At 39.4% G+C, this 10,875-nt stretch overlaps 1 protein-coding gene across 1 annotated transcript; it reads right to left on the reverse strand.

Annotated features, from left to right (window-relative positions):
* Window positions 1-4,120: 4,120 nt before the first annotated feature.
* BNIP3 (BCL2/adenovirus E1B 19kDa interacting protein 3) lies at window positions 4,121-10,401 on the reverse strand (the record flags this gene model as incomplete). The annotated part of the gene is made up of 5 exons (XM_009585892.1): window positions 4,121-4,172; window positions 5,868-6,017; window positions 6,125-6,231; window positions 8,925-9,009; window positions 10,218-10,401. Coding segments are annotated over 5 exons (578 nt in total), but the record flags the coding sequence as incomplete, so codon positions are not given.
* Window positions 10,402-10,875: the final 474 nt, after the last annotated feature.

Below are 10,875 nucleotides of genomic sequence, written 5' to 3' on the forward strand. Positions count from 1 at the left end.
TGAAGAGCAGGCCTCGCGGGGGGGGCGGGAGTCGCGGCTGGGAGCCGGCGTGCTCCAGCCCTCACCCAGACTCACACTGGTTGCAGAACGGGCGTCCATGAGCGTAAGCTACGCAGGGCACTGTTCTGTGCGGTCTGTGACTTCTCCTGTCAGGTGGCCGTCCTTCAGACTAATCTGATGTGTTATGTGCTAGAACCTATTTTCAGGCTCAAAAGTCAGAGAAATTGTTTCTATCAAGCTTTTAAACAAAGGTCCTTGTCTTGTACCCTGCCCAAAGGCTGTATCTAAAATGAAGTAACGTTCCAGACTGCCTGGCAGGCGTGCAAGGACCTTCCCATGGAACTGCCCTGGCCTGGAATTGCAGGAGGGAGGCGAGGGGTGTTCTCCTGTGCCCACGATTACCCCTGCATCACCACATAAAACCTAGGGGCTGTGGGTTGGGTTTCTTTCTCGAAGGGTTTCCACCTCCTGGCTGTTCGAGCGGCTCTGGCAGCAGCTCACTGGAGGCTGCTGTGTGGGCTGGGGGACGATCCCCATCTCCACGGATGGAGCCTGGGAAGACGAGCAAGCTCTATAAGAATGCCTTGAGCAATAATTGGGTGATAATGTCAAATATTTTGCTAGTTTAATGGCACCATGATGACTAGGTTGTTTTGGTTTTTTTTTTTAATTAACTTTGCTTCTTTCAATCATGTTAAAAATAATTATTACGTGTACACCATTTCAGCTTGGGTCAGGGCAGCCTAAGAGTTTGCTGCTATAGACATAAACCTCTGATTCAGAAGTTGCCCATCTGATGATTGTTTTAGGTGTTTCACACATTGTTTTTTTCTGAAATGGGTAACCGACACCTTGGGCATGTCATAGAAATATGGTGGATAGCGGGTTGAATATGCTGTTTTCCGAATGATGATCCTAAAAATGTGCGTAAATGTAGTGCTAATGGCTGTATGATACTTGCGTAAGTCAGCGCTCCGCAACCTGAGTACAGCAATTAGGATCCCAGAGTACACCTTGCTGCTGCATTCTTGATGAAATAGCGAGCACGGTCCAGATTATCTGCAAAACAAGTATCTGTATGTATTACCTTCTATTTTCTGTAATAACTGAAAAATGAACAAAATACTTCTGCTTGATAGGTTTAGGAAAAGTAGCACACGCTTGCACATATGCACTGAAAAGCTCTGTTGAAACTATACTCATCCACTGCAAGATCAAGGACATCGGATCAGATCCTCAAGAGATAATTATGCATGTAATTCTAATTAAAATCAATGTAAATTAAGAATGAGTAAGAATGAAGTGTGTAACTACCTCTAAAATCCTCATTCATTGTGCCTAATCTGAAAAAAAAGTTGACCATCTGCGAATGTTTGTGGAATGAGAGACCGAGAGGACTTTTCTGCCGCCTTCCTTCTCCCTGTTCCTGTCTCGAACCGTTTGCTCCAGTTTGACCACAACGATTTTAGTGAACGTTCGGCAGCGAGCGAGGGTTTTATCTGGGCGGCGACGACCTGCTGGGCAGGGCACCACACTGCCCGAGACCAACGTTGTAAAGGCTGATATACTCCTCTGCGTGATCCCAAGGGATGGTGGAGCTGATGGAATAGTAATTAAAAAAAGGGACACTGTAACATAAACCACTTCTCATTTCAAATCAAAGCAGCATGTAGATTAGAAATGTTTTCTCAGCAGCTGTGAGAGGTAATAGATATGCCACTTGTCAAGGTGCTGGTAATGATAAAGATGCAAATAGCATGGTTTAAATGTACAGAACTTTTTTTTCATTTTACGCCTATAATCTGTGGTAACAGTTACATAGGACATGAAAGCGTAACAAGAAAGGTGACGCAGGTAGGGCTGCACTGGGCTGTTTCGGTTTGCTGCTTCCGATCCCACCTTCGCTTTCAGCATTCAGGCTCCAGCCTGGGACGGAGGGTTTCCAGCCACTGCAAGAACGTTAACAACATCTACTTCGCAAGTCTTTCAGGGGGGTAACTCTGTTCCGTCCATACAGGATTTCTTTGCTTCTGTGTTAGAAAGAGAAAGGAGAAAAGAATAATGAACCGATGTAGTTCCTTTGTTCACAACAGATACCTTCATACAATCGCATTTTGCAATACACAACGGGAGTATTCAAGCGAGTATTACCTCAGTGTAATTCTAAGATGCCTTTAACAGTTTCTGTGAATCTTTGTTAAAATACCAGTTGTAACAGAATATTACCCACGGAACTTCCAGTGCAGTTGGCGTATCTTCACTTTCAGTGAAAACAAGAAATACCTAACACAAATGAAAAAGGAAAAGTTAAGTGAAACGTGAATGTGTGCACATGCTGGAGCTCGCAGAATACCCCACGCTACCTGCTGTAATTCAAGGAACGTTGGGTAAGTTGTTGGGGTTTTAGCAGTATTTATAAGGGATCTTTTATGTAAATTTGGATGCAATGGTATAAAAAACCCTTGCTTTTTCAAAGTGGGAGAAGCAGTTCATCTAATAGTAATTCTGATACCAATGTGTTTAATACTGTTTTGGTGGAAACTCCAACTGTAGTCAGATTAAAAAAAACTGTCCGATTTCACATATGGGAAATACTATTCAGAAATTAAAATAATTCTATAAATCCACTTTTTATTGTACATACAGTAAAAAAAAACCCCAAGAGATCCTGGTCCTCCTGTGAAAGGTGTGTAATTGAATTCATGAGAGTGAGAAGAAGTGATTTACTGCCGTGGCAGGTGACACACGTGCGCTGGGCTGCGCAGCAGCATCTGGCCCCACAGCTGCCGTGATGCTGGTGACGGCAGGACTTGGCTCACACGGTATGACGAGGTGCCCACAAACCACATTTTTTACAGGTTCTGTTTCAGGCACAGAAGAATAAGTCAGTACTGCTACATAAGGACAAAAATAATGCAGAAAGCAAATTTATTTTTAAATTATGACAATGGTACAAAGTAGAACATGTATTTGCAAGTTCAATGAGTTTCTGTTTACTGAGTGACTTCTGCTTGACAGCTTAGCCATATTCAGGTTTAAGAATAAGCAATGAAGTCATTTTCTACAGAAACTTTTACTTATTTGTCAGTTACGCAAGTAAAGAGTGTGCAACTGTTGTTTGAAGACAGCCTTGTCATCCACTTTCAACGATTATTAGAGAAAAAGGAATGAGAAAACTCAGAATCCACAGGGAACCTTTTTATTTAAATATACAAAACATGATATTTTGGCAAACATTCATTTTCTTCTCATTAAATAAGGTAAAATCACTGAATGAAAAGGCATTCCATTAGTAAAAACAAATAAGCAACCCTTTTTTAAATCTATACAAGGATGAGACAAATGTAAGATGCAAGTTTATTATTTTACAGATAAAAAGCAATAGTTTGCAAGTAGATACAACGGAAGAAACTTCTATTAATCGGGGAGTTAAATAAATATCTTTGCAAAAGAAGCTATTTATTAGGCACTAAAGTCCAAATTTTAATTCAGGCTGTTGTGCATCACACTCTGAACTAGTAAAAACTGATGGCAGTTTCACTCACATGCTAATTTCTTCCAGCTGACTCCCAGTGTCTCTCAACATTTCACATCTCTCACATACGTGAAAGAGAGCGAAGCAAAAATCTATGTAAGGAAGAAACTGCCTTGAGAGGCAAAAGCTCCTCTGCGTTCCCATATATGATACATAAGGCCACACATTGTTTTGGGCTAATCTCTTATTGTCGTGATTACAGCAGCAGTGACAAATATTCACATCTATGAAGTATAAAGAAACAGCAGTTTAGATGAGTACCTAGCTGAATCACAATTGCTATATTAAAGCTAGGATTGTTTTTAAACATCAAATTCTTTTAATTTTCAAAGATACTTCACTACAAAGCAATATAACAGATGCTAATGCATCTGAAACAAGCTCTACGAATTGATCCAGAAGACTATAGATGATATATTAGCTTTAGTGTCTCTTTTCCCATTCTTACGAAACTAGGAACACAACATTTACAGAACAAGTACACACTGATCACGTAGTCACCGCTAGCTCAGACGTTTCTGCTGTTCACCTCCTGTATTCCCAGACAAGTATTTTCTTTGCTTTGAAACTGGATTTCAGGTGCCTTTAAAATGTGCTGCTTGAAGCTGTGGTCGTAAGGCGTCTTCCAATGTAGATCCTGAGGACCAAGAACATATGGTTGGCGAGTGCTGCATTTCATTTCAAAAAGAATGTACAGCACGTAAGGAACACTTTTTTCTCATCAGGTTACTAGTTATTTAGTTTCCAGCAGGAACAGGCCAGGTACAATTAAGCAGGCAAATCATGTGACTGCTATGAAACTCAGTTTTCAGTTGCTAGTAACTTTGTGCGTACCCTTGTCTAATAACACTCCCTGAGTTCTAAGACCGAATAATTCTGTGTAAGCTGTTCAGTTTCAGGAGTCGGAGATAAGTACAGGGTTAGCAAGAACACACTGCTTCAGGAGGTCTCCAAGTCAGATGTTTTACTCCTTTTTCCTTTTGTTATCTTAAGTTTTTCCACTTACTAAACACCTCTGAAATTTGTTAACCTCTCATTTACTGTCATTTCCATGTACTTCTCACTATTTCTCTGGTCATTATTTCACAGCTGCCCTACATTGCATCTTCTATTCACGTACTTTTTGTAGCTTAAAGAAATGATTATTTTGAAGTGTAACTGTTTTACTGATACTACATTAAGCACTTTCTGAAGATGTGTCTTTGTTACTCACTCATTATGGAACTGGAACGATGCAAATTTGCAGCAGTGGTGGAAGTGACCAGGACAAAAGTACATAAATCACCAAACTTGTGTTTATTTTGAAAGGAAAATTCCATGAGGCTTTTATTCTATCTTGTGCAGTTACTCATTTTAATTTTGGAAGGAGTTAAATTAGCATCATGCTACTTTTACAGTATCATGTGACTGAGATCTTGATGTTCTACAGGAAGATAACCTATGCCTTCATCCATCCAAAATGATGCATACCGCAGGGACCACAGATGATTTGGGCTGTCCCTCCCTCCTTCCAGTCACTGCAGCTGCGCAGAGTCCTCCTCTCCCCCTCTATCTCCTGCATCTCCTCACTCCCAACTTTCGTAGCCTTGATAAGGTTCAGGACTTATGCAAGGGAGTGAGCAGAGAAAGACCAGGGCTAGCGGCAGGTTCCTTGGGAAACAGTTGTCACCCCAGAACGCGTCTGACTTCTCCCTTAAGCGCTCCCCTGTGGCACAGCGTACTCTGATGGGAGAGCGGCCAGACATGCCTGGATTCCCAGCATTCTTTGCCGGTATCAAGGAATCTGCCATGCTTAGGCGCAGGCAAACTCTGATCCTGACTAAAAGGCATTTGTTCTCTTCCCTTTAGTCTGTGTCCTGTAGCTGTTTTTAAAGAAGGATCATCTAACCCCTAAATCATCTAAAGAAAACCAATTCCTGTTTTGTTTGGTGTCCCCCGTTTCTCCCAGGTGTGAGTGGAATTTTAAAATATATTAAATAGTATCTTTTTCCTTTGCAATTAGTTGTGAGATTAAAAGTCATATCTCCAATGGAACCAAGTATTGTGTAACTATAACTATAGTTCATATATATAACTCCTAATTTCACTGCCCCTCAATTATTTTGAAAAATTCTCAACTAGTGAGGAAAGCAGAAAAGGAAAACTTGATACATTCAGCAATGCCACAAGCAGACAAGTAGAAAGCACTTCCTGAATAACTACCTATCCCCCTTCTATGGAGAAATGTGTATCACTCATCTTTTAGAGAAAGAGGGAATTGGGAGCCAGAATTAGGCTTCAGAGAAAACAGGTAAAAAAATCTACCTTTTTTTTTTTTCTCATTTAAACTTACCCTAGTCCAATGGCAAGCAAATGAGAAAGAAGCAGAGATGGAAGAAAAACCTTCAAAAATTCCGCTGAGAATATCCCCCCTTTCTTCATTACACTGGTATTTCTCATGCTGAGAGTAGCTGTGCGCCTGGGGTGTTTAAAAAGGAATTCCCTAGTTTTGAGGAAGAAAACACAATCACAGTATTAACAGGTACGTATTTAGACCTGTGGAAGTAAAAGCTGCATCTGAGTTCATCCAGAAACACTGACAGCACTCACTTCGGTGGGATGTTCTCCGGCCTGCTGGACCAATCCCATATCCAATCTGCATTCTTCTTCAGGAGCCTTTCTACTTCTCTCCTCCTTTCAAGAAAATCTTCTTCAGACTGAAACAAAGAGCCATTATCAACAGCACTCAGAACTGGGATAGGTAGGAGTTAGTACTGCAAAACAAAGCTCCTGTTCTGCATCTAAGACCGTATGCTAGACTACCTCTGAAGCTCCCTTCTCTTCCCACTGTGGACTCTCCACATCACTTCTATTGAAGTATTTAGACCCTAGGTAAAGGCAGGGGGAGGAGGGAGATCTGTCCTCAGAGCAGGATGTGAATGGAAAAGACCATATCCCATATCCATATCCCGTATTTGCTTAAGTAAAGACTACCCTGGAAATAAAATGCCAGAGCCCTGCATTTAATCCTTACATATAGGATCTGAAAATATCTCCAGTTCACACATCTGATTGACATTAAGCAGAGGAAACTTTTTGCCTGCGTTCAAAACTGGATGGAGGTCATACTTATCTGAAGATCCTTGATCAAGCTAATACAAGCCAAGTGAAACTAATTCTAGTCTCGTAAAGCTACCTGGCTTTTGGGCCAGTATTGGGAATACCGGTGAAGTGAGCCCAGGTCTATCTGCACACATCCGTGCAGGAAAAAAAAAAACCAAACAGTGGCTTTGTTTTCAAGTGAATTACAGCATCAATGCTGAATAAGAATATAGTTTCTTGCTTAATACATGTGCATTAAATGGAGCCAAAGTCTTGTGATAAAAATAGTATCTGATCATAGAATTAAAATAGCTATATATGCATACATACACGCTTAAGAATGGAAATAAAATTGTCCAGGCAACTTTAATTCTGATGGTTTTCTGACTTTTGATTATTTGTTCTCAAAGTCTAAATAATGATCTTTAAACATATGAAGGGTTTTCTGGAAATATAAAGTAGAAATAATTAATTTCCAGTAATGTATTTAGCTAACCTAAAGGTGGTAATTCATTCAGCTAGATTCCTGTAGGACTTGTAGAGATGATGGGGAGAGTGTCAGATAAAAGAAGAGGCAATGGGACCAGGCACATTTCATGTAATTTTGAGAACTGATTAAAACTATGTATTATTGATACAGCTGTATAATTTAGAAACTGTATGAAGTTGAAATACCATAAGGTTAAATACTGTACAAAGAGCGAACACATAGACTTTGTTTTAAAAAGTTCGTAACACTGGGTAGAAAAAGATAATCCATGAACTAATACAGACAGCCAAGGAAATCAAGGACACCCCGAGGTGATAACACCCAGCACGCACTCAGCTACAGATGATAAACAATAGTAATTGAAAACAGGAAGTGATGGAAGAAATCAGTTTTTTTGAAGTAAAATGCAAGGGTCCTGAGTTCTTCCTAGAATTAAAGAAATAACATTGCACATTGGAGCATGAGTAACTGTTAGTGCTGGTAACTTTTGCCAGTTTATCATACATTGCTATTTCTTTTCATGCAGAGGCCCCAAGTGAAATATAATCTTGATTTCTAATTGCTGACTGCTAACCCCGTAAGAATTAGTCACAGGCACGGAATATACTTCAATTTAATGAGAAAATAGTATCTCTTTGTATGTAAACAGTGCAGGGAGAGTGATTTACCCAAGATAATACAGCAAGTCTCTGGAAGAGCAGGGAAATTTACTTAAATACTTTTAATACTTCACTCCTCAAAATGTTTTATAAGTAATTTTTTTCATATTAAAGCTAGTATCTAATTACAGTGAAGACAAGATTTCAGCCTGTTATCATGCAATAAGCTATATATTGATAAAAAATGGTTAATATACAGTATCCTTTCTCCCCACTCTTTTCTGAAATGTATTTACTAATTTACTTTGTCAGTATGTAAACAACTGTACAAAATGAAACGAGAAATAACAGTGAGTTTTTGAAAGCAGCATGTAGAAATGCTAAGTACTAGCTGTTAAAACAAAATGGAATCATAAAGCTATGGCAGCGCTTTGAAAATGTATGTTATTGGCTGTCACATTTAAGTGACTAGAAATTCTTGCTGCTGTCAAATTCACTTTTTAAATTCATAATGCACTGGTGGTAGTGCATTTGAGTAAAATTTCACTGTGGGGGATGCATGAAATGTACCAAGTTGACAGTCAAAGGGGGAAGAGGAAACTTCTGCATGATAAGTTGTCCACAGAACATTAATGTTCACCTATATAGCCATATATATACCCACCCTATTGATGCATTTCCTATACATCTTAACGTAAAATCCAATGGTCTCACAATCTGTTAGACTTACATCACAATCGACCTATTGAGCAGAGAAGAATAATGCCCACTTCACAGGACAAGAGAAACCATGATAGAGAACACGTCTCGAGATCACCAGAAGTTGGAGGCCTAGCAAGGTGCTGACTCCAGCTCTCTTGAATTCTACACTAGCGGTTATCTTCTGGATTACCTTTTTTCCTAAAAGCTACTTGTAGGATCTGAAGGTTGGCCTTTTCAACTTGTGGCTGGAAAGTGGCATTTGAGAACCCAGCCATTTTAAAAGACAATAGATTAGGCACTTAAATCCTTCTGAAAAATCCCAGGTTACAGATTAAAAAAAAAAAAAAAAAGTGCAGGTCAGATACAAATATACAAAGCCTGATTCTGCAAAGATTATTCTAAGTTACCAAGTTATTTAAGTCTCTACATTAGCAGCTTCACCTTTTATTTCCTAATGCTGATTTTCAAACAATGAGAGTAAGAAATTCTTTCTCCCAAAGCAAAATGAGATTTTTACCTGAAAGCTATTCTTTTCTCCACTGCTGTGACTCTCTATTTCCAAAGCTCTGTGACTGTCCTGAGGTGTCTGGGAACGAGGAGGGCTTGATAAAAAGAGAAACGCAAGTAAGAAAAAAACTCACTAAATTTTTTATGACATTGTTTATGGTATGAACGAAAAGCTAGTCAATGATGCTTATATACACAGTTCTCCCAAAGACCTATAGTGCCCTTGATGCTTATATACACAGTTCTCCCAAAGACCTATAGTGCCCTGACCATAACTTAAGACATTAATCTGCCAATGGGTGATATAATCCAGGCATCAAATTCAATTAATCTTTGATTTTCTAACAATCTACCAAGAAGTTTGCTGCATAGGGCTGTTTTTCAGCAGTGCAGGGTTATGCCTGTGAGGCTGTATGATTTGACCCATGTTACTTACTAAATAACAATGGGCAGCAGATGATGAATAAAAGTGGGGTTTGGTTTGAATTCAAACTAGACAGATAAGACTAGGAAGTTCTGCATCCTGCTGTCTATTTTGAGTCCTGTAGTTCCTTTTTTTTTTTTTTTTTTTTAAATAAACTTTAGGCTGCAGACTTCACAGCCCATCAAAAATCAAATAAATTAATTAAGAACACTGACTGGCAATTTGCATCAGATGTCAGTTGTTTTGTTGTGTTATACTCCTAGAAATCGGTTATGTTTTGTAAACTAGATATAGGACAATTCTTTAGCAATTACCTAAGAAGTACTAACTGATGTACCTTGTTACAAAACACAAGTTGCTTTTTATCACCTTCCTCTGACATTCCTGTTCCAGGCAGCAGTGTTAGCAGCACTATATGCTCTTAAGAACAGCACTGACGCTGCTTGCACAAGGACTGATCCTTCAGAATGACAGCCACACACGGCTCCAGAGTATTTTATTTACTAGAACAAGGCTGTTGCCTGTACACAAGCAGCATATCCGTGGGAAGTTCAGCTGCTGGACTTCTTTATCAGGATACACCAAAACCCCAAGATGGTATCTTCATGAGATGTGAGAACTCTTCTAGAGTCCTCTCCCCTGTAACTGCTTTCTGGTTTCAGGACTTCTACCCAAGCATTACTCTAGTATTTAAATACCAATCTTTTAAATATGAAATTTTCCTATCTCCTCCTCTCTGCATGTGTGTATATGCATGTGCATACGTATATACACACACACATATGTAAGCATTTCTGTGTTTGTCTTTGCCTCTTCTGCGTAAACACGGCTTTGTGTAATAGTGACCTTTACTTTGCTTACAATTTGCATTTTGTTTACCTGTCGCAATGTGAACTTTCTCTTGAACTGCTTCTTCCAGATTCATGTTGAGCATCAAGGAGTATTTTCTCCATGTCACCATTGTGAATAGAAATAGAGGCAGGTACTTGTTCTTGGCTCGTCGGAGTGACAGTGTTTCCACTGCCATTTCCATTGCTGCTGAAGTGGAGTTCTACCCAGGAACCTGCTTGGCATAATTGAAAACAGAACCAGAATAAACCAAGTATTTTTGCATAAAAGGCATGTAAAATATGAGACTGTTGATCCTCTCCGGCGTGACATTACAGTATGACATGCAGAAGTACTAGCATTGACACCTCAGCTAATAAACATGATGAAATGCCAAAATGCGAGGGCGCTTTTGTTAGCAAGCTGGGAAGTCTCACAGAACTGAAAAGAAGCTGGTCAGTACATTGTGTCTCTTTCTACAGCTGAAGATCTTTTATTTCGGGATATGTTTAATTTTTATTGTTCAACATAGGTGATAGCCAAATAAAATAATCTCAAGGACTTTCTCTGCCAAAGTTTATTTATTCCTTCGTTGAAAATATTTTCGGCTCAAGACTCCAATAACTGTGTTTTGTTTAGCCTTTTTTCAGTAAGCATTTTTAGGTGTTACTGTTAAGCAATAGAGGATATGTGGCAACGACTAGATCAT

Source organism: Fulmarus glacialis, unplaced genomic scaffold, assembly GCF_000690835.1.
Source record: "Fulmarus glacialis isolate BGI_N327 unplaced genomic scaffold, ASM69083v1 scaffold8289, whole genome shotgun sequence".
In the NCBI taxonomy this organism is placed as follows: domain Eukaryota; kingdom Metazoa; phylum Chordata; class Aves; order Procellariiformes; family Procellariidae; genus Fulmarus; species Fulmarus glacialis.